At 44.1% G+C, this 23,268-nt stretch overlaps 2 protein-coding genes and 1 long non-coding RNA gene across 5 annotated transcripts; 1 reads left to right on the top strand and 2 right to left on the bottom strand.

The window, feature by feature from the left end:
- Positions 1-362: 362 nt before the first annotated feature.
- Positions 363-13,619, bottom strand: AS3MT (arsenite methyltransferase). Of its 3 annotated transcripts, none has more exons than XM_081006204.1 (11): positions 13,312-13,619; positions 12,996-13,084; positions 11,572-11,699; positions 10,647-10,797; positions 9,868-10,004; positions 9,374-9,443; positions 8,777-8,858; positions 7,981-8,112; positions 7,271-7,413; positions 6,978-7,112; positions 363-574 (listed from the first exon to the last, which is right to left on the bottom strand). In XM_081006204.1, exons 2-11 carry the CDS (start codon positions 12,996-12,998, stop codon positions 473-475), a joined length of 1,083 nt encoding a protein of 360 aa, XP_080862330.1. In that variant the 5' UTR covers positions 12,999-13,084; positions 13,312-13,619; the 3' UTR covers positions 363-472. The 3 variants fall into 3 exon arrangements, with proteins under 3 accessions (XP_080862330.1, XP_080862328.1, XP_080862329.1); XM_081006202.1 differs by having other exon boundaries at positions 13,053-13,084; positions 13,312-13,616; XM_081006203.1 differs by having other exon boundaries at positions 363-571; positions 13,053-13,084; positions 13,312-13,611.
- Positions 2,955-6,964, top strand: LOC308477533. Its single transcript, XR_013986610.1, has 3 exons — positions 2,955-3,551; positions 3,713-3,777; positions 3,937-6,964. It is a non-coding gene; the product is annotated as an uncharacterized lncRNA (long non-coding RNA).
- Positions 13,620-15,479: 1,860 nt separating the features above from the next.
- On the bottom strand, positions 15,480-22,510 carry BORCS7 (BLOC-1 related complex subunit 7). The gene is made up of 5 exons (XM_081006238.1): positions 22,107-22,510; positions 19,793-19,855; positions 18,185-18,228; positions 17,453-17,473; positions 15,480-16,316 (listed from the first exon to the last, which is right to left on the bottom strand). Exons 1-5 carry the CDS (start codon positions 22,254-22,256, stop codon positions 16,265-16,267), a joined length of 330 nt encoding a protein of 109 aa, XP_080862364.1. The 5' UTR covers positions 22,257-22,510; the 3' UTR covers positions 15,480-16,264.
- Positions 22,511-23,268: the final 758 nt, after the last annotated feature.

The following is a 23,268-nucleotide window of genomic DNA, read 5'->3' as shown; positions in this document are numbered from 1 at the left end:
CTGCTCTTAACCTGAAGCACCACTTTAGCTAATGGGGCCTCCTGCTGCTGCCACGCTGCCGGAGCCTGATTTCTGTTCTTATCCTGAAGCAAAGTTCTTAACCTGAAGCACTATTTCTAGGTTAGCAGAGTGTGTAACCTGAAGCATATGTAACCTGTAGCGTATGTAACCCGAGGTACCACTGTATTGTAATCCGCTTTACGGTGGATTTCTTAAAAAAACAAAACACAGTGTATTCATTCCTTAAATAAATGGTCAGGAATGATAACAATTATAGTCCAGCTACATCTGGTTTCCCACCAATGCTTTAAGACAAGATATTTTCACTCTTGAGACAATATACAACAACACAGCAGAGCATCTAAATGCCATAATTTATTCCTTTACTCTGACTGCAATCTCTCTTCTTGCTTTTCATTTTTGGATTTATTCCACTGTAGCTTTTCAGACTCTTGATTTTACACTGAAAGGTTCAGCAGCATGCTTTGGCTCCACAGCATCCTGAGGGATTTTGTGCAGGGACATTTGGCTCCATCTGCTCCACTAACTTAAATGGATCCCTGAGTTTCTCCTGCTTAAAAAAAAAATACAAGCAAAAACAAAACAGGGTCAAAGTGGAAAAGGTGATGAGGATCTGTGTTACCTAAGCTAGAAAGGGCATGTTTTCACTGTTTCTTTTTACTTTCTACTATTAGCATATTTGCAAACTTAATAGTTAATAGTATCAAAACTACCACTGACCGGCAAGTAAAATTACCATGTGGCACCAGAGAAAGTAATGAATATACAGAAGGTGGTGATTTTGTAATTGTCACAACAGGGTGGTATGATTGCAATTTGGATAATAAACACCACCCCAAACCAAGGCCTTACACCAAAGCAATTTCTACGAGAGAGCAAGGGTATTCTTGCCAGCTTCTACTTTAACCCAGGGCTTCGTCAGATATGGCATCTGTGATGAAAATAAATGATCTTCACATCAAAAGTGATCTTCAGCCCCCATCCTGCTTTTTACAGCACAGAATCTTCTACAATTTAATTCCAAGTGCTCACTTTTACAGTAAAAGCCAAATGTTTTCTGTCAAATGGGGCAGCCAATAACTGGGCAAAAGCAAAAAATGTGCAATGACACTTTTTAGCTCCCTGCCACCGGCAAGATAAGAAGAGGATTGTCTTCTTTAAGATTTCATAAGGTTTTTAACATCTTCATATTACTGCATACATTACACTTACCTAATTTCTGCATTTGCAGACATTTTATATTAAGTTTTTATTGTTATTATATATCAAGGAAGAATTTTTGCTACTCAGTAAAGAAGTTTTTAAGCATTTCTCTAGTATTTTCATAGTTTTTCATAAGGTTAATATGCAAGACTATCACAGTAAAAATAAAGGGGTTATAATCCAGACTAAGTCAGTCATCCTTAAGTCTTATCAGTTTCAATAAGATCACTAACTTGTCCCATTGATTTTGAAGAGAGCAAACCACAACTAACGTGGCCTGGATGCAACTCAATGCTTCTAAAAATTCAGTTCTACTGATTCAAACTGCATACAAGAGGGATCACTGCAAGCAGTTCACCAAGGAGTGCAACAAAATACTTTTGAACTCATGCACATGGTGTCTTTCAAGGGCTAAATCAGTTCCGAATTTCACTTCCAAAAGAGGTAAAACCAAAAGGAAGGCCTCAAGGTCATTCCTCATTGTTTGTGGTATTTAGAGTAGGTACAGATAAAGCCACAAGGCTATATGCTATAGATACGCAAAAGAAAAAGAAGTATAGCACAGAGATAATGAATGAATGAGTTCAAAGGATTTTGACAACAGGCTATTGCTTTGACTGGCCATTTAGTTTGGAAGTATGTCTGCACCAGCTCATTCTTAGAGGAGCTCTCTTTGAACAGGATAATCACATCATATGCTTTGTCCTTGCACCATCTGTGCCCGATAAAAACTGCAATTTCTGGTTTTTTTGCGTGAAAGTCATTATCTCATTCAAGGGGAATTAACCGTCCTATCACTAAACACGGATAGATGCCTTGGAGTGACTCTCCTCCCTTAGTGTTGCATTAGAACAGGGGTCGGCAAACTACGATCCAGGGGCTGGATGTGGCCTGAAAGGGTCGTGAATCTGGCCCACACGGCCATTTGAAAACCCCCGCCAAGTGTCTGAGGCAAGCATCTGCGACACAGTTTTTCAGCGGCGCGGGGACTGAGTAGTCAGTTCCCACACCGCACTGAGGTAAACTCTGTCGCAGCCTTTCATTTGTAGAGCCACTGCCGACACGCAGCAGCTCAATGAATGAAAAGCCATGTTGGAGTTTACCTCAGCATGGCACGGGGACTGACCAATCAGTCCCCGTGCCACGCTGAGGTAAACTCTGATGCAGCCTTTCATTCGTTGAGCCACCGCCGACACGCAGTTGCCCATGGCTCCCACAGCAATGGGGAGCTGAGCACAGAGTGAGCGGGAGGGAGCAGTGAGGGGGTCGGCGGCTTTGTCAGTCGCGGCTTCGGCGAGCTTGTGGGGCTGGCACTGAGGATGCAGCTGAAGCTGGGCTTCCTCTTGCGTGTGGTGCTGCTGCTCGGCTCCTGCCTGGGGCTGCTGCTGCTGCTCTGGTCGTCGCTCTCGCCCCGTGCCAAAGAGCTCAGCCCAAGGGACAGGATCCGGGTGAGTCGCTGCTTCCCAGCTGAGGGAAGGCAGAGGAGGAGGTGGGGGTCTCTGAGCCCCGACAGTGGACCTCCCGACCCCAGAGGCAGCCCTTCTCCCTTCACTCCCTGCCGCCCACCTGCTTCGGAGGCACTGGGCCAAAGCCCTCTTTCTCTCGGCCTGGGCGCCTTCCTCTTCAGCCTGGGCCAGCGGGCCGGGATGGGGCAGGTTCTGCAGCGGCAGCAACTGCTGTCCCTGCCCAGGCTGAGGCCTGTGGCATTGGCGAGGCCTGAGAAAGGGGGAGGCGGGAAGTCGTGGCCGGCGAGGCGGCGGCAGCGCTTGGGCTCTCCTCCCACAGTGGGGACTGTGACTGAGGGGGCTCCCGGCTCCGGCTTTTTCTTCTTCCTCCCTGCCCCCCCCCCCGGTGGCGGTTCATATTTTTTTCTAAAATATAGTCCAGCCCCCCACAAGGTCTGAGGGACAGTGAACCGGCCCCCTGCTGAAAACGTTTGAGGACCCCTGGACTAGAACGTGGGAGAGCAGGATGCAAATCTCCACTTGACCATTAAGCTCATTGAGGGACTCTGGGCCAGTCACCGTCACTTAGCCTAACCTACCTCACAGGGTGGTTGTGGGGATTAAAAGGGGGAGGACCACCCTGAGCTTCTTAGAGAGAAAAGTAAGATACAAAAACAAGAAATAATTAACAAACAAGTACCGTAGTTTTCGCTCCATAACACGCACTTTTTTCCTCCTAGAAAGTAAGGGGAAATGTCCGTGCATGTTACGGAGCGAATGCTTCCCTCCTCCGTGGTTTCCAGCGGGAGAAGAGCCGCTGAATGGGGAGGAGAGAGGGACAGAGTGCCTGCTTCTTTAAAGGAGCAAAGCGGGAGGGGAGAGGTTGGGTCCTTTAAAGCAAGCAGGCTCTCTGTCTCTCTCCTCCCCACTCAGCGGCTCTTCTCCCGCTTTGCTGGAAATAGCAGGAAAGATTTTCAGCTCGCTAAGCGGGGGGGGGGGAGAGAAACAGAGTCTGCTTGCTTTAAAGGAGCAAAGCGGGAGAGGAGCCGCTTACACGAGTGTAAGCGGCTCCTGTCCGGTTGGCTCCTTTAAAGCAAGCAGGCTCTCTGTATCTCTCTCCTCCCGCTTTGCTGGAAATAGCAGGGAAGATTTTCAGCTCGCTAAGGGTGGGGTGGGGGTGGAGGGAGAGAAGCAGAACCTGCTTGCTTTAAAGGAGCCTAGCAGACAGGAGCCGCTTACACTCGTGTAAGCGGCTCCTGTCCGGTAGGCTCCTTTAAAGCAAGCAGGCTCTCTGTCCCTCCAGCAAAGTTTTTCAGCTTGCTGGGGGGGGGGGGAGGAGGGAGAGAAGCAGAGCCTGCTCCACGCTTGCTCCCTGTCCCTTGAGTGCTTTTCCTTCCCTCCCCACTTTAAACGTGGTTACAAAGCACAGATCCACATGGATCCTCAGGATTTTTGCACTGGGTCACCCCAAATTCACCATCAGATCACATAGCATGTCCATGGCTACAGTTTGCACCAAAAAAATCACGCACCCACTGTTGCCTGGGGCCGCAGTGGTGCAAAAACGTGGTTACAAACATGGATCCACATGGTTCCTCAGGATTTTTGCATTGGGCTACCCCAAACTCACCGTCAGATCACATGTCTGTGGCCACAGCATGAACCAGAAAAATCATACATCCACTGTTTTGTTTAGAATAATTTTTTTCTTGTTTTCCTCCTCTAAAAACTACATGCGTGTTATGGTCGGGTGCGTGTTATCGAGCGAAAAATACAGTATGTGTGGGTGTGCACGCACACACACAAATACCACAACCTACAACCTAATTTTTAAAATGTCATCCATAAACACATGCAGCTTTGGGATTTCAATGTAGGTCACACACAGGCAACAAGACCAGCCCTACCATTAGGGATGGTGTGTCTGCAGGCAAAAGCAGCTAATTCTGAGTATCATGTGATGGCAGGAAATTGACAATTATTTAATATATTATTGTTGTATTTTCACAACCAGGGAGAAGGAGAAGCCCTTGTGGGATCTTCTGCCCCAGGTGCCCAAATAATGTGACCAGCCTTGGGTAACATGTACCTTGATGTGTGAGGAAGGGGGCACCATTTACAGCTCTGCCTCAAGCAGCAAAATATCTTGCTTAGGCTGCCCCTGACCTTGGTATTTTGTTGACCTAAATCCTTTCATCCACACATGAGAGCAACCTGTCCTAAGCATAGCAGAGTCTATCCTTGCATTGTTTCTTCCAAAACAGGATTTTAATCCTTGGACTGAAAAAAGCATACATTTTCCAGTGCTTACAGCAAGAGGCAGGATATTGGGGGAAAGTAACCAAGAACTGGCTTTGGACTTGCTGGTTAATCCAATCCTGACTTAGAAATTCTATGGTGTGATATATAAGCTTGGGTTACATTGCAGTGATGACACAGAATCTTTATTACAGAAACCAAACTTAGTTGTTTCTGTTGGGAGTGGAGTTAAGCCTAAAGCACCTGACTGCAAACCTCCCCTTGGGCTTTGCTGCTTATCTAAGAAATGCCTCTCGTGCCCTCATCCTCCCTCTTCCATACACCAATAAGCAAAAGGTTATCCTTTCTAGGACACACAGCTGTTTGCCTTCATCAGATGAATTGGGAGGAGGGAATAGGCTTCTTATAGATAGACCAGCTCCAAAATAGGGTCAGGGCCGGAGGGTAAGGCTCAAGATTCAGTTAAGCATGCTGGATTACAGAGAAGCCCCTGGGGAATCCAAAGCACTAGTCATCCTTTCATCTGCCGCTGCAACGTGCCGCACTGCTCAAAAGGGCTCCCTTTCTGCAGGCAATCATTTTAAGTCTCAGTGTACATGCACTGTGCAAATTACACAGGTGTGACTCCAGATTAATGCAGGGCTTGTTCGCGTCATCTTTTCTGAACGGTCTATGCGTTAATTTCAAGGCTGGAATGGCTTCACAGACTCTGCTGGAATGTATCTACTGAGATACTTAGCAATTTGTAGTTGATGCCAGAGACCCCAAATCTAATTCTGGGAGGATCAACATAGCTATTCAGTCTGGACGAAGCACATTTCAACATAATTTACATGCACACAGGTCGTATCCACACTACACATCTAAAGCATATTTATACCACTTTAAGAGTCATGGCTTTCCCCCAAAGAATACCAGGAACTGTAGTTCCCTTACAGAGCTATTATTCCCAGCACCCTTAACAAACTAAAGTTCCCAAGATTCTTTGGGGGAAGCCATGTGCTTTAAATGTATGGTGTGGATGTGACTATAGAGTAGGCATGTCCAAAGTCCATTTCGGGGGCCTAATCCGGCCTGCCGTTTGGGTTAATCTGGCCCCTGTGACAGTTTATTTCCTGGGTTAAATCCTAAAAAAAAGCTCAACAACTTTGGTCGGCCCCCACGGCCCTTCACTTCATCAAATCTGGCCCTCATTGAAAAAAGTTTGGACACCACTGCAGAGGAATTTGCAAGTTTTGTCTGGCACTGCTAGCCAGCTAAAATCTCTGGTTGCCAAACTGACCCTCAATCTCTAACTCAAACGGATGGACAGGATTTTGTGTCGATTGTCACATGGAGCTTTTAAAGCTCAGAAATGGCATACAAGAGCCCTCACTTGTTTTTCTCTTTGCACCACGCTAGTGTGAGCACCTTGGATTAAGCCCCAAAATGAACTAAGCTTGGCAAACACATTTTCCCTAGTACTATCACAGTTTGCTCATCTACAGGAGCAAGACTTAAAGAAGTCTGCAACAGACCTCGGGGGGGAAAGGGCAGGTCTGAGAACAGTAGATGTTACTGAAGTGTGAAAACCTCCCTTTCAGTCCATCTCATTTCTGCAGAACTGCAACTCCCACTGACAGTCCACACTTCCATGGGAAAAAAGACTCTGGAAATCTGCAGAGATGTAAATAAACTCTGCAGCTCATGCTTATGAGGAGTGTGGTAGTTTTATCACAATCCTAAGAATAGAAATTTCCTTTTATAATTTCATTGTAAAGTAAAAATCACTAGTCTGGCATAAGGCTCAGTAGGCGTTAATCCAGATTGGATTATTGCAATGTGCTGTCCTTGAGGACAACTCAGAAACTTCAACAGACCCAAAATGCACCCACCAGATTACTATTCAGGGTTCCATTTAGAGCTCATACAACCCGTGCTTTAAAACAGTTGCATTGGTTGCCAGTTCATTTCTGTGCTTAATTTAAGGTGCTCATGCTAGTGTTTAAAACCACAAATGACTTAGGATACAATAATGCTCTATTAGTATTGCTTTAGGGTCTAACCAACCTTTTGCTTCCCAGGAATATAGCCTTCTGGGGATGAGACCTTCTGCCCCACTGGATGGATCAGGAATTTCCTAGAAAATCTTGAGTTCTGTAGAATAGCTGCTGTCTCCTCATCCACATCCACCACTTCTCCTTGCTGAGAAAGGAGGGGAAGAGGGTGAATGCAAGACACATCACAATTAACAAACAATAAACAGGCCAGATGGGTATGTATAGGCAAGGGCTTATTATATTTACCTTCTGTTGGCTACAGCCCTCTTTCACTTCAACCCCAATGCCTCATCAGGCTTGTACCTTGAACCTGTAGTTAATGTCAAGCTCTAGTTCCTTCTCATGCCCAGGGATTCCTCCTTTGTAAATCGCTTCACACCACTGAGCTGACCCATCCTTGGGGATCTTGAAGAGGCGAAAAGTAGCAGAAACAAACTGGAAGTCACCTATAATCAGAGTGGAGGGGCTTGTGTCACTCCTGAGCAATGTCACAGTACAATTCCCACCTCAGATGTGGGCTACCAGACGCATGGGGAGGGGAAGCCAGGTAGGTAATTTTCAGGGTCTCTCGTCAACTACAATACTAGCTGTGTTTTATGAACCTGGATTCCTCCCTCCTCCAAAGATGTACATGCCTGTGGATTCAGAGACCAAAATATTCACAAAATATTTTTGCAAGCAAGAATTCTCAGGTTAGCAAATTTTATTCCTTGTCCCACTTTCCTCGAAGCTATGTATGCAAGTAAAGAAAAGATAGGAATACCGCTAACCATTTAACCAGGCAACCAAGGTGTGCATCAGGAACATGCCCCTAAGTCTCACGCATCTGAAATTAATTAACCCTGACTTAGGGCCAAATGACATGTATAGCAGGAGAGCCACAATCTGATCTCCCAACAGCTTTTATTTGCCAAAAAAAAAAAAAAAGTGCAAGGAGGAGGGGCAATCTAGACTGAAATGACACTGAAAGTCGAACGAGGAGGCTGACTAAGGGTGAAAAATAGTACTCTTACCCACGGCGTTTTCCAGCTCCTTGTTAGCAAGGGTTATTCGAGAGGCAGCAACCAACCGAGGTGGCAAGAATCCAACTTCCTCAGCAATTTTGTACAGATCCTTCCACCACAGGGCTCCCCCTAGGCACTCACCTACAGATGGTAGGATGACAAAAGTGATCATTTCCAGATAGCATGGGAACAGGTACATGCAGCTAATTAATGCAGGATTTAACCCTATCCACCCAGCCATCAGCTGACACCACAAGGGCCATCAGCTGATGAGTTGTTTGGGGGGAAATAATCTCACAGGCCAAGACTGGCCTCCACACTGAAGGTTCCCACCCCTTCTGTAGTATCAGCGTAGGATTGTTGCCCCAATCCACAGAACCTTACATGTGGCAGCAGGCTTCTCCAAGGATCTCATCCATAAAACTGATCATTGGTTCTATGCTGGGGGCACCCAGAAGATCCCGTAAGTTAGAGCTGGGCTGGAGAACTTCAGGTTTGGGAACTGAACATGGCCCTGCATCCCTCTCTATCAGGCCCTTGGGAGACTGTATCCCATGAGACTGTATCCCACCCACAGCCATGCTCTGCACCCTCATGGAGTGCTTCTGCCCAGCTGGAATGTTTTAATGAGCTCTGATCATTTCTGCTACTCCTAAGGCCTGTATGGTATTGAAAGACATTGGCCTATGGGAAAAAAATGGGTTACATATTTGAAGCAATCTTAAAATGGTATATCTGACAGGAAGATGCAATGCTGGCTACCGTTTTTCAACTGGGTGTGGGAAGAAGGGAATAATTCACTCACCCCACAAGACTTTATGGTTCCTGGTTTCCTGTGGCAGGTCACAGTTGGCATAGACATCACTGAAATACATCTCCCCACCTGCCTGAAAGAGCAGGTAACAAGAAGGAAACAAATAATTACTGTTTCCACGGTTTGATAGGCAAAAGAGAGCCACTGTTTGCTGCCAGTTTGGTTGCTTGCTATGGATGTGTTGTGTCTTCAAAGGGAAAGCAATTCAACCATGTAAACTAATCTTGGGGAGGCAACCCATTCCTACTAGGTAAATTCAATCCTCCTCCTCCCTTTGTTTCTATAAACAGGGCCCAGCAGTGGCTGGAAACTCAAGAACATTGAGGAGAAACAACCCAAATGCAGACCGGACATATCTTTTCCCTCTAAAGTCTTTGATTTTCCAGGGATTTCTTTCTAGATTCTGATCTGCATAGGTTCTCCTATTCCAGGAGTTTGAACACTCAACTCCAATTACACTTTCCCCCTATTCTTTAGTGTACACCTGGGCAGAGCTACGTGCAGAAGAAAATTCTCCTTTTCACTCAGAGTCCTCCCTGTTGGCCTTAATTTGCCTAACATGCCTTATGCAACCAGCCCAGTGTTTACCTTTAACACTCGATAAGCTTCATGCAGGACAGCTCTTTTATCAGGGGACAGATTGACCACACAGTTGGAGCTAAACAAGAGATAAAGCCAACTTATTTATTTGATTTATTTGTTCTCCTGCTCTTCCACCTGAAGGAACCCAGAGCAACTGTGCATCATCATAAATGACACGTCGTTATTAAAAATGTTGCAAAACTGTTAAAACAACTATAACCAAGTTTGTGTATATAAACAGCCATTTCCAAGCTGCTGCACACCCTCCCTCCTTCCAAGTTCTAAATGCCTCAGTGAACAGAAATATTTCCAGACTACATCTGAAATGATGGCAACATATGGGGCAAACACACTTCACGTAGGTGCTACTGATAGCCACAAAGCCTCAATCGCAGCACAGCGTGGAATATGGCATGCAGTGCTAAATCCAGAAACTCAAATATAACCCCCAGTTTCCAGCCTATCTGCTTGCAGAGGAAGGGGCTAGAAAAAGGACCTACATTACAAGGTTATAGCTTTCGTCCTTCAAGCCTGCTTCACCCAGTTTCTCCATGTAGCCCTGGATAAAGTTTACATTGGGCTTCCGGTAGCCAAATTTGTTCATATGATAATCGATATGCTTCTTCGCCACTTCCACCTGATGGAAGGAAAGCAAGGATGTAAAAGATAGAAATTCAGTACAGAAGTATATGTGCAGGATAAAGCAGTGCTAACCACACACAGAGAAGCTTTAATATACCTTTGCTTATATGTTCTGCCATTAAACCCATCCCACCTACTCTCCTTATACCAGAATACCAGCTTGCTCTTCATCCTCCTGCCATCCCCAGATGTGATATCAGTCTACGCATGATTTCATTCCAGTTGGACTTGCTGTACATGTTCCAAATTGCATATAGTAGTAAAAGTATTTCCCAGCATCCTTCCTGGGTGCCCACAGAGTCCTCCCTAGCACCCAAAGGGTCTCCCCACCCCACTGAAATTAGGTTTGAGAGGTTGTATTTGTCTTGCTTAGGTGTAGTGTGTGTGTGGTGCCTAAGAGAGTTTTTCTGGTTAGCAAAGGTGTCCAGGAGTGCAAAAAGGCTGGTGACCACCTAGGTTAAGGACTGCAAACGAGGAGGCTGCACATGGGTGAGATGCCAGAATGGGAGCTTGTGTGAAAAAGGTAGGTCATGAAAGAAGCTGCATGCCAAGGAGTTTCAACAGTTATGCCCTCCATTTAGCAACCTGAAGGTAAACATGACAGTCTTGAATCAGCACGCAAAGAACAACCTCTTACCTGGGATTCAGTCATGTCTACCCCAGTCACATGTCCATTCTCCCCAACCATCTTACTGAGCATATAACAGTCTCTTCCACTCCCACAGCCCAAATCCAAAATCCAGCAGTCTTCTAGGCATTCTGGGATCACCAGGCCACAACCATAATACCTAAGGGAACAAAGGATAAAGCAATGCGAAAGTGAAACACATTTTGATGGAGACAAGTGGGTGGTCCAGATCAGCAGTGAGATGAGCCAGTCCTCACCAAGGAGCACTTCATCAGATAAATACAACTGTTGTGTTGGCACCTGCTGTTCTTGAACACGTCTGCCACTGCTGAATAGTTTGGTTTTTAAATCACTGCATGGGTTAGTCACCACATTATTACATATTCAGACAAATTAAAACAAATAATGAAGGACATCGAAAAACAACAGTTGGCCTATGACCCTTGCAATTTAACAGCACAATCCCAGGCATGTCTGCTCAAAAAAGCGCTATCAAGTTCAATGAGGCTTACTCCTACATAAATGAGTACAGGCTGCAACCCTAAACACACTTACTAGGGAGTAAATTGCACTAAACATAGCATAATTTATTTCTGAGCAACAGTGTATGGGATTGCACTGCAAGATCTACAAGTTCTTCCCTAATCACACATATTATTCTCATTTTTTTATTATTTTGTTTAGATTCAGCCTACCTTTTACACTGACTGATCAAAATTCACCCTCACTGATTAATCAACTAAAAGCTTTACTTGCTTAATCTGCCAGTTAGATGACCTGCCCTAATCTTTTGGTTTGATTTTATACTTGATATGGCGTAGAGGGAAAAGGTTAAATAAGGATGAGGGGGAAATTAGATCTCCTCCCCACTTTCCATAATGCAATGGGCAGTAACTCATGAGATCAAAGTTCACTCAATAAAACAATACTGTACTTTGCCGAAACCTCCTCATGCACACATTGTAGGGCTTCTCTGGCAAATGTGGGCAAAGGCCTTGCTACAGTACAACAGGCATTGGCTTTTAGGTCTTCTTTTTTCTTCAACTCTTTGCCATAGTAATCCTAAAAAGAGAAACAGAAATTACCGGTATATACAACACGTTTGTAGCTTATAAAGAATGGTTGAAACACAAGTGATGAAGGCAGGTATGTCTGGCACCAGCAGTTGGCCAAGACAGGCACTGGCTGAGGGCCCAATGGGCTTGACAGGGTCCCCCAGAAGTCTGGCTCAACCCAGCCAGGCCACTACTTTCCCTGCTGGGATCCTAGGTGCTTTCCCATGGTGGGTGGCACCAAATTTATTGATTTGACAGATCTATGTGCCAGGGCATGGCATCTGAGGTAATTTAAGAGGGTAGGTCCCCTTCGTGGATCACTGCCTTGTCGTGGCGAAGGGGCTTGAATAACTCCAAGAAGCTATGAGCTATGCCATGCAGGGCCACCCAAGACGGACAGGTCATAGCCGAGAGTTTAGACTAAATGTGATCCACCTGGAGAAGGAACTGGCAACCCACTCCAGTATTTTTGCCATGAAAACTCCACGGACATTAAGAAGGAGAAGCTTTGAAAAGAAATTTCCCAGGCATGCTCTGGTTCATGGGGACAAAGAGGGTAGGTAGGATGGGAGCCAATCTTAGCTTCCATTTAAAAGGACTTTTGACCATCTGCCACTGGAGTAGGACCAGGGCCTGGTGGATGGCAGAGAACGCTGCCTGCATCAAAACAGTTGTGGCAACAGAGGAAGAATGTCCACCACAGTCAGTGTGTAATGTCCTATTTGGGGAGGACCCTCATCAACACCATACCAAGAGCGCCCCCCCCCCCATCCCATATGTCAACTGGCACAAAAGATAAGGCCTCTTCTGTGATGGCTCCAGGATATAATCTAAGCAGACTCTACAAACGTTTCTATTCATGATGACTGTTTTTAGTAGAAAATCGTTAAATTTAATTTATTATTTCCAAATAATGTAAAGTACATTGGGCTGTTCTGTCTTTAGAGACTCTTTAAGCCTTTGATAATTTGGAATGGGCTTATTTAATCAGAGTGTTAAAATCTAGGAAATTTGACCCAAAATCCATTTCAATAGTAATTTGTACTGTTTTAAACACTGTTTTCATGAGGGGTTGGGAAAAAGGTGATTGGCTGATTGAGTAATACTGGACACAGTCGCCAGGCTGGATAAATGAGAATATATGACGACAACGCTGAGATAAGCAGCCATGGATCAGAGGCGAGGAATGAGAAAAATTAGACACGGAAAGGCTTCGTTCTAAGTGGGCAAGAATTGTGTATATAAATGTTATATCATAAGGCCAAGATTAAGTGTATATAATGTGCATTAATGTGGAACAGACCATTGGTATCACGGGGAAGGAAGGATACGTCAAGATCTCAGCATCAAACTACCTCACCTGGACTTCTGTATATATCCGCTCCGCAGCCACTGTTAAGAAAAGGAAAAGGTCAGCACACCGTGTAAACACACTTCACCCGGGTTATTGGGGGAGCTGCAGACGTAACACTCCGCTTTGCAGCGGATTACCAGAGCCAAATGTAGCCCTTCTCCAAAGGGGAACTCAACCCCAAAGACGGACTCTAGGCGGGTCTCCTCCTCGCTGACTCACGAGCCCCCATGCTGCCCCGTGAGAAGAAAGCAGCAGCAAAGCTTACTTAGAGCGACGCCTCGAGCTCTGGATCCCACAGCGAAGCCCCGGGCAACGCAAGCGCCGGAACAACGAGGATCAGCCAGAGCTCCTTCGACCACGATTGGAGGAGGAGCGATTGGATTGTGTTACAGGAAGTAGATGTGGCTTGTTTCTCCAGAGGCCGCAGGGCCAAGAGGCGGCGCCTCGCGGCTGTTCCTCCGTACAGATGGTCGTCTCGTGGCTTCCGAAGAGGACGAGAGACCGCGGGAGAAGCCCTCGCTGGAATTAGAGGCTTCGAAGGCTTTGCTTCGCAGTCTGCGGCCCCGTTCTGTTTTCACGCCACTCACGAATCTGGGAAATTTAGGAACTCCCCCCCCCCCAGTGCCGGATTTACGTATAAGCTAAACAAGCTACTGTATAGCTTACGGCCCCACTCTCTTGGGAGCCCCGAAAAAATTTAAAGGGGAAAAAACCCCTAGATGTACATTTCCAAAATATAAGATAAAAAACAAATAAAATAAAACCTGCATACAGCAACAGTGTTTTGTGTTGTGTAGGCTCCTATTTGTTATGTGCAAATGGCTTTAGATACCTATTAGTTCCATAATAGGTCCATATATAGCATATATTCAACACAAAAAACAGCAACAATTCGTTGTTGACAAAGGACAGCTGGACATATAAAGGGCCCCATTACCTTCAGTAGCTTGGGGCCTCATCAAACCTAAATCTAGCCCTGGATCAGACCCAAAGTCCGTTGGTCCAGCGTCCTGTTTCCCACAGCAGCTAAGGAGATGCGCCTGAGAAGCTTCCAAGCAGAACATCTGCCTTGTATGCAGGAGGTGCCAAATTCAATCCCTAGCATCTCCCCCGCCTGACACCCTAGAGCTGCTGCCACTCCTGGAAGGCACCTTCCTCCCAGCAGCTGGTATTCATGGACACGCTGCTTCTGTAGCTGTTGCATTGTAGTCATCATGGCTACCAGTCTTGAAAAAGGAAGCTGGCTTAGATTATGAGGGCCAATAATTTGCCTGTATCAAATACTGTATCAAAGTTACAGACTAAAAAAATTATTACAGGATAAGCTTTTGAGAGCCTCATTCCACTTCATCACATCATTAAGTGTTATTCTGAGTTGCAGATAGCGAGGCGTCGCGAGGCTTTTTGTTGCCTTTGCTGCATAGAACTACCATGGCTACTCCTCTGGAAATACAAGACAGTGTAAATTGGACTTGCAATGAATTGTTGTAATGTGGAGTGTTCCTGTTCACTTTTCATGGCAGCCAATCTCTTCTCACACCATTTTCCATCCCAGCATTCCATAGCCACTGAGCATGCTCAGTCCTCACTGGGTTGTTTGGGAAGGATTCCCCCATTAGGGTTTTTTCATATAAAGAATTGTATTCTGCAAACCCAAGCCTGCTGATATTTCCTTCTTGTGAGTGGGTGTCATTTTGGCTAAATAAGTAACAGCACTCATGTCTGAATGTCGCAAATACAGTGATTGGATCACTCTTATCCACAGATATGTATTTAACTGGTACTAGATATGTATTTAACTAGTTCTTGTTCAAAAAGAGGAAGAGGTACAGCAATCGTAACATATATTGCCTGATTTTGTGTACAAAATACTTCGCTCCTTCAGTTTTTTGCAATTTGTCAATGAAGCATGAGTACCGTTCTCTGAAGAAAATACAAACAAAAAGGAAATGCAAATATATTTTAAATACGTATTTCAGATCAGTTCTGTTTCCCATGGGCTTTAAATTGGTTCAAGCCACAGCACTGTATAAATAAGATATTGCATGTACATCTGCAGCTGTATATCTGAATAGATTACTGGTTCTGTAGGATATTACATAATGAAGCCAAGGCTGCTTAATCAAGAGCCGTAATAGCAGTGAGTGCTTAGGAATGTAGCCCAAGGCCAAAACTGACAGCAGATGTACAGACTTAAGGGACCTCTTTCAAACACTTTCTGCAAAGGAAATACACAAACTCAAGTAGTTTCAGAACAGCTCACACTCATGTAGCTAAAACTGCATTAAGAAATAAGGGGAAATAAATTTAAAGTATAATCCTATGCATATTAATACAAAAGTTAAGTTCCATGTGTTCAGTGGGGACTACGGTATTCCCAGATAAATGTGCACAGGATTGCAGCTTAAATTAGAAACCATTGGCAGCTATATATATTGATGTATATAGATTGATTTATTTGCAAATTGGATGAACTTAAGTCTTTTAAAGAAAATCTAAACAAGCTGTCAAATTTCATCTCTGCACACTCAGCTCCCACTAAACAAAGACCAAGTTGGGAAGGGAAAAATTCCAGTCCTCTAACTCTTTCTGTAATTACTTAGGTAGTAAAACTAGATAGATTTTCATGTTCAGGGATGCAAAACGCCAGTACAAAGTGATGGTTGAACCTATGCACAATAACCATACACAGGGAACCACCTGCATCCAGCTTTTTCAAACAGCTTTCTAGTGCTCATCCAGCTACCATGAGATTGTATTCCTCAGCCCTGAAACATGAAAAATTTCAGCCTACTGATTAATCTGACCGAGCTCTGAACAGAGAAGAGTTTCATCCTTTAAAGCATTCTAAAACAAAACAAGATATATTTCATTTGTGATCTCCAGAAGTGTAAATCCTTGGAAAAATTAATCCATTAAAAATATGCACACATGGGATTGCAGTCTGCAATTAGATACATTAAAATAGCCAGCTTTTTATAACTGCAACATTGGCGATGGAAAAAATCCAAGAGTTTCCTCCATTTGCAGGTCAGAATCTTCTACACTGTGCAATGTACACTTTGCATCATTACAAACTGGCAGATTATTTGGGGATGAGATCAGTCCCATAGTGCATTTGGTGAAGAAGGAATAGAGGAAGGGTCTCCATAAGTCCTCAGACATGTATTTTCTCAGTGGTTTCTATCAGCTCTTTAACACCGTGCAACAGTCTCTCTTCATTTCAGAAGGTGAGTCAGTTGGTCGCGCAAATTTGAAGACTGTTCAACACTGAAGATGAGAAGGAAGACTTCAATAGACACTCAAGGATATTACGATATATTAAATATTGACTGTAAATGGGCCAGTCTGGGCTGCTTCTGCAATGTAAAGATGGACCAGGGTTTTCAGGATAAAATGGGGAGGTATCTGCTGATTTAGTCCACTAATCGCCCCTCCCAAAATATCCTTTAGAGGACACCCTACGTCAACAAGAAGGGAACAGATGCTTCCATTTTAAAGGTTAACATTTAATATCCCACTGACTGACCCAAAAGGTTCTTGCAGCAGCTTAAAAAAATAGAAATAATGTTTGTTTTTACCTAACAAAACCACTTTACACCCAGGCCTCAATTCAATTGCATCAACAACCAAGTAGCTAAAGATCCAACATTCTAGATACTTATCTTGGAGGGAGTCCTGACTTACTTCCAACTAAACATGTCTAGGATTGGACTGCACATCTTTCTGACTGAGAAATGAGGGTGAGGAAGAAGTGAGGTGTAAATGGGGACAATTTAAACGAAAGCCATAAGCATGAGGCTCATTGGCAGAATGAATCTGAGCTTGAGCGATCAGGATGTCACCTAGGAGAGGAACCTTTGAAGTGCAATCCTGTGGGTGTTTACTTGGAAATAAGTCCCAATGTGTTAAACAGGGACTGCTCACCAGTAGTAAGCCTTACTCTCACAAATGGAGGTCAGTAGAGCAGGAAACAGAAACCATGGTGGAAAAAGCCAAAACAGTAAAGAGTATAGCCTTCTTGGTCCACTCACCTTTTTAAAACCATTTTTATATATCAAACAGTTTTATATATGCTTTTATTATATTGTAAACTGCTTCAAGATGCTTCATAAGAAGCAGTTCATAAATTAAAGGCTCTGGGTTATTATTTATTTATGTATGTATTTATTTCATCGCACATTTTACCTGTTTTTACTATGTTACACTTTAAAAATCAAGCAATATCACTATTATTTAACATTTATTTGGTACCAGCAGTGTGCCACCTTTGTACAGTTTTGTACAGAGGTGATATAGTCCTAACCTATTTGGTTTACATTCAAAATAACATGAACAGAAGAAAAGGCAAAAGTAGCAACAAGGGGGAGTGTAAAAGCCACTCAAATAAAGCAGAGCAAACTTACTTTTTCTGAATAGCTTCTTGCCTAGGAAAAAAAAATGTCAATATAAAATAAATTATAAGGAAACTGGCTGCAAGGTGCTTAAGAACACAAACAGGTTGAACTGAATTCTGAACTGATGAAAGGCGGCCTGATTTCAGGAGGCTAAATAAATGAACGAGTATCAAATTGACTTCACTTCCATGATATATAGAACTGAACTGACATCCTGAAATTGCTACCAGTGTTGCAAAGAAGCTTGTGAAGTAAAGCTGCAAAAAGATAAATCCTACTTCTGAAGATTCCTTTTATGATGGCCATTAGATGCTTCTCAGAGATGTGTAAGGTAAAACAACCTAAGAGTCAATTTAGCTATTTTATCTTAGTAGTTAATAACAGAAGCTATCTTGGAATGCTGGTAGTAGAGGACAAGAGTAACAAAATAATGCAGTGTGGAGTGTAGCTGTTCAAGATTCCAGCATTTTTTGTTCCATTCTACAATCCCCAACAGTCACACAGCATTCATTGGACAATAAGCATGTTTGGGAAGATTTCCTCCTTAGGGTCCCCCCCCAAAAAAATGTTTTTCTACTTCTGCAAATCATGGAGTTCCCCCAAGCTTGCTGAAATGTCACTTTTGTGTTTGGTAAGTGAAGTTTTGGTTACATCACAGCCTGGACACTGGAAACATTAGAGGGGATGAGATTTTAATAGTCCTGGTCAATCAAATAAAGAGTACACAATGCATATACTTACTGGTACTGCAGATGAGTAGTTATAATGGCCATTTTCCTTAAACTCTGCAAAGGAGAAAATATTAAATACGGTAGATTTCCCCTCACTATGATTCTCAATCATTACTCATGGCATTTTGTGTTACACTCTCCTAGCCTTGAGTATCTGTTGTTCTGAATGATCTGAAAGCTTTTGAAATTAACTTTATTTAACAATTTTATTTTTCCAGCTCAATACCTAGCCACTTCATACATTCTTCCAAATTTTTCAGTTCTGATCATGACACACCCTCCTAGAACTCATTTGGGAGCTTCCCTTTTAATTTTATTTAATACTGGATTTCAGATTCAATTCAGTAATTTTGGAATTCTAATTCTGAGAGCAACAAGCAAGATTCCTAATTGGCAAGCTTGATTAATATAAAAAATAAAAATCTACCAGGCTTGGGCTGGACAACATATAGCTCACATACCATCTGTAACCAACCACACCATCTGCCACCAGCCATGGCCTAAGGTTCATCAGCAGCAACTGTATAAATTATGGGAAAATGTAATTGCATTTTCTAGTTGTGGTTAAGTTTCATAGGAAGCAGAGTTCCCCTCTTAGCCACAGAAGCTGAGCAAGCTCCCTTGCCACATAGACTGGCTCACCTAGAAGTCTGTAGACTGCCAATACTGCTCAAGAATTAATAAAATAAATAATAAATAATAAACCTTTATTGTCACTACACCACCTGTATGCAGTGAAATTAAACGAGCCCCCCCCCCATACACTTACTTACTGAAACGCCAACATAAATCATGAAGGCACAAGATGGGAATTATTGGGGCGGGGATGCACAGATATATAAGCCAACCGTATGTAGCAATGTCCACAGTCCCATATTTCAAAGATGAACAACTAGAGATGAATTTTTTTTGTCTAGCTCAAAGCTGGTAACGTTCTTGGTATAGATAACAATAAGCCAATGACTGTTTAATTCTCTTTAAATCTAACCATTAATACTAATGTCAAGGCTATTCTGATAAATAGGTAAAGGTACCCCTGCCCGTACGGGCCAGTCTTGACAGACTCTAGGGTTGTGCGCTCATCTCACTCTATAGGCCGGGAGCCAGCGCTGTCCGCAGACACTTCCGGGTCACGTGGCCAGCGTGACGAAGCTGCTCTGGCAAGCCAGAGCTGCACACGGAAACGCCGTTTACCTTCCCGCAAGTAAGCGGTCCCTATTTATCTACTTGCACCCGGGGGTGCTTTCGAACTGCTAGGTTGGCAGGCGCTGGGGCCGAGCAACGGGAGCGCACCCCGCCGCGGGGATTCGAACCGCCGACCATGCGATCGGCAAGTCCTAGGTGCTGAGGTTTTACCCACAGCACCACCCGTGTCCCTTATTCTGATAAATACATAAACACTAATGTAGACTATTTGAAAATGATAAAGGCAGGTAGCCTATAGTGCTTCTGGGGTGAAGTCCAGATCATGTTAGGAATGGCGGGGAAACAAACACCTTTCAATTCCTAACCCTGCACTTTACGAGTCACCTCCTCTTTTTCCCATGTCTTGCAGTTCACAGAGAAGAACCTAGTTATCTGACAAAGTCCCCACTTTTGTAGCTCAAGTATTTCTTACATCTTCTGAGTGCAGAATGGCATCCTCTTGCATCACCATGTTTCTGGCAGCTTGTCCTAAGAACTGAAAGACATGGAAGCCACAGTAAGATACACAAGTTTCCTGTTCTTAGGTGCCAGTGATGTAGCATTCCACTGGTCCTCAAAGGTGCCAATTCTGCTCATAGCTTACTATTTCAATAGCATTTAAGCAATCTAAATGTAAGAATTATTGCAGGCTTAACAAACAGAGGGTTAAAAAAATATATTATTTGAGACTCATGGAAACATGCAGTCGGCTGCCATGAGTTTGGAATTCTCTTTTCTTTTGACACAAGGTTTCAAGTAAGCTAAAGAATTAATACTCCAAAGCATGGGTAGGCAAACTAAGGCCTGGGGGCCAGATCTGGCCCAATCACCTTCTAAATCTGGCCCACGGACGGTCCGGGAATCAGCATGCTTTTACATGAGTAGAATGTGTCCTTTTATTTAAAATGCATCACTGGGTTATTTGTGGGGCATAGGAATTTGTTCATTTCTTCTTCTTCAAAACATAGTCCGGCCGCTGACAAGGTCTGAGGGACCGCCCCCCCCCCCACTGAAAAAGTTTGCTGACCCCTGCTCCAAAGGCTTGGGGACATTGAGATGCAATCACGAGCAGCTGAAATCGAGACTTGACAATTGATTAATTTGTATGCTTCCTTTATTCCATTGAACTTATCCCTTCTAAGATATCTGGTAAACCTACCAAACATTAAAATGAGGGTAGCCTTTACACAAGCAAGGTTAAATGTCCTTCTCCTAGAGGACTAGATTAGCTGGCACAAAGGAATTCCTAAGAAGGACAAAGTTTGTGGTTGCAACTCTGTGTCAATAGATGATACAACTCATGTGCTACTATTCACCCATTGCTAAGGGAAGGTCACCCCCAGCAAAGACTTGTTTTTTGCTGTCTCTTGTAGAGAAGTATATATCCTTTCAGAATATCTGAATTTCTTGCTAAGGCTCTACAAATCCATGCTATTAAACTTAAAGGGGTTATAGGAAATGATTTATCCTTTAAAGGTTAAGGAGCAGAAATGTAAATCTCTATTATTAATATTTTTGTTATCATTTTCATGTGTATAATGGCTGTCTGCTAAAACACAATAAACTGACTAATTCTTATTTATATGTTTTCCAAAAGAAAATAAAACAAATTGAGAGGGGCAACAGATTTGCTCTGAGTCCTGCACCCGCCTCCTTGCATTCTGCCAGGAGTTCTCTGCAAGGGTATTTATTTATTTTTATATTTTTAATAAAAATCTCAAAGCGGTTTACAGCATATTAAATCAATAAAACAATAGCCAGGCAATGTTCCTCTGGCCTCATGAGGAGCCTCTTCAGTAGGGCTGGTGAGTCTAGGCCTCGTCCACTAGGCCAAGTGGAAGGGGCCTTGCAGGGAGCGGCTAACCTCTATTATACCTTATTCTCATGAGCGGAAGAATTTTAATGTTTTCTGTATGGGAGCAAAAAAATAAATAAAAAGTACTTCCAAACACCCCCCATATACTTCTGTATTTGACAACTTCTTGCTTTTAAGGCCAACATATCTTGCAGATGTGTTCAGCCACTTGAATGTAATACCTCAAAATAGGGAATAAATTTTACAAATTTTGACTGTTAAAAAGTCAAAATCCTCCCTCCCAGGCAAAAACAACAGGGCTTTTGTCCTTTTCAAAAGCATCATCACTTATGTTCTTTAATAAATGCAAGCAACTTGTATCAAATCCCTACCCCCACCCCTTTCTCAACCTGGAGACTGTCAGTTGCTGGGAATCACAGGTGGGCAGAAGGCTGTTGTTCTCATGTCTAGCTTGGGGACTTCCCACAGGCATCTGGCAAGATACTGTGAGAAGATGATGCTGGCCCAATCCTGCAGGCTTCTCTGCAGAAAGGCAGACCAGGATTCGATTGCCAATCATCTGTCAGCCCGAACGGGGCAGAGCACAGTATTTTATTATTGCAGCTAGTGGGAGAGAACTACTACGGCTTTTAAAAGGAGGTGGAAACAGCAAGTGTGCTGAGAACTTTTGATTTTAAATCCCCGTTTCGATACCCATTTTTAAAACCAGAACAAGGAGTACAATGGAAAGCACTACTCAGCTGCTCTCCAACCCCCCTCCCCCCATGCCTAGGGCACCACACACCCCTTAAAGCGATAGGAAGCTGGAGCAGTTCCAAAGCAGCTGGCATCCCAACGAGAATACAAATCCCACCATGCATTGCGCTCCCCTGCTGCCGGTCTAAAGTTTTGCCCCAGCGCAGTGCTTTCTGGGCCTCGTAGTCTCTCTCACCTCGGCGCTCCGAGAACCCTTCAACACCTGTTTGGTGAGGGCGATGACATCCGTGCCGCAGCTGGTCACCTTCTCGGTCAACAGTCCCTTCACCGAGTGGCCGAATCGAGTCTGAACGTCCACGGCGCTCGCAGCTGAGGGTGCCGCCATCTTGGTAATGTTACCCGCCCGAACAAGCCCGTCACTCACGTGAAGGATGCAACGACGGCGAGCGAGAAAGGGCAAAACAGGTGAAAAGGCAAGACGGCGAAGCCGCTCTCCCAGAGGGTCCAGACCACGATCTTACGGATGTTGTGTTCTCAGTCTGTCAGACCCACACAGTCAGACATTAAGAAGTAATGGGGACATGCCCTTCCCCATTATTATTTATTTCTCAGGATCACCGCTTCTTCACACAAAGTGATTTATTTGCGCGCGCGCGCGCGCACACACACACACACACACACACACACACCCCTCCTCAACCAAGATACTCAGATATAAATTAGAACAGAAAACAGAATCATAATCCCAGCCAATAAAATACAAATGTTTAATCAAATTAAAAGCGACAAAGCAGAAACATCAGAGAGGCACTCACAATCACACCAGTGTGGTGTACCACACCCTTCAAGAACTACTGTTTTAAGCTCCTTTGGTCAGGGACCTTTCTGCTCATTCTTTGTAAAATGCCAAGTGCAGACATGACACTGTATGAAAATATTAATAGTTGTCAGCTAAACCTGTAGTGAAAGGAGGTGGTAGAACACTGAGGTGAAGGAATGGGCTGCAGCCAGCACTTCATGGTAGGAAACAACACTTTTGTCTTTGCCTGCATATAAAAACTCCCTGTAAGGAGAAAATGAACACATCCTGGAGAAATGTTCTGTGCCAGTAATCTCCCTGCTGGGCTAGTTTTCTCCTTGCAGGAGAAGCAGCACCGCTCACCTGTCTTCCCAACATCAAGCATCCCTGCCCGTTACCGACAGCAAGAAGGGGAGAAAGTGAGGAGCTTAGTGCAAGAGCAGTGGCAGAACCAATCTGATGTACCTGCCACTATGCTCACACTGCACCAAGCTCCCTGCCGCTGCATCCTTCCCCCTCCTGGTAACTGGGAGTGACACTCAGGGTTGGGAAGCCTGGTGAGCAACGCTGCCCCACCTCACCAACTATTACTGGTATC

Source organism: Podarcis pityusensis, assembly GCF_964106645.2.
Source record: "Podarcis pityusensis genome assembly, chromosome: 5".
Classification (NCBI taxonomy): Eukaryota; Metazoa; Chordata; class Lepidosauria; order Squamata; family Lacertidae; genus Podarcis; species Podarcis pityusensis.
This window is presented reverse-complemented; position numbering and strand designations above follow the sequence as displayed.

Excerpts from the sequence above, each read along its gene's own strand:
- AS3MT (XM_081006202.1), bottom strand. Across the intron at positions 11,700-13,052 it reads GGATATATACAGAAGTCCAG|GATTACTATGGCAAAGAGTT; the intron begins GTGAGGTAGTTT and ends TTCTCTTTTTAG. Across the intron at positions 8,859-9,373 it reads AAGCTTATCGAGTGTTAAAG|GCAGGTGGGGAGATGTATTT; the intron begins GTAAACACTGGG and ends CTGCTCTTTCAG.
- BORCS7 (XM_081006238.1), bottom strand. The coding sequence starts at position 22,256 with ATGGCGGCACCCTCAGCTGCGAGCGCCGTGGACGTTCAGACTCGATTC. Across the intron at positions 17,474-18,184 it reads ACTACTCATCTGCAGTACCA|GCAAGAAGCTATTCAGAAAA; the intron begins GTAAGTATATGC and ends TTTTTTTCCTAG. Across the intron at positions 16,317-17,452 it reads CAAGAAGCTATTCAGAAAAA|TGTTGAACAGTCTTCAAATT; the intron begins GTAAGTTTGCTC and ends TCTCATCTTCAG.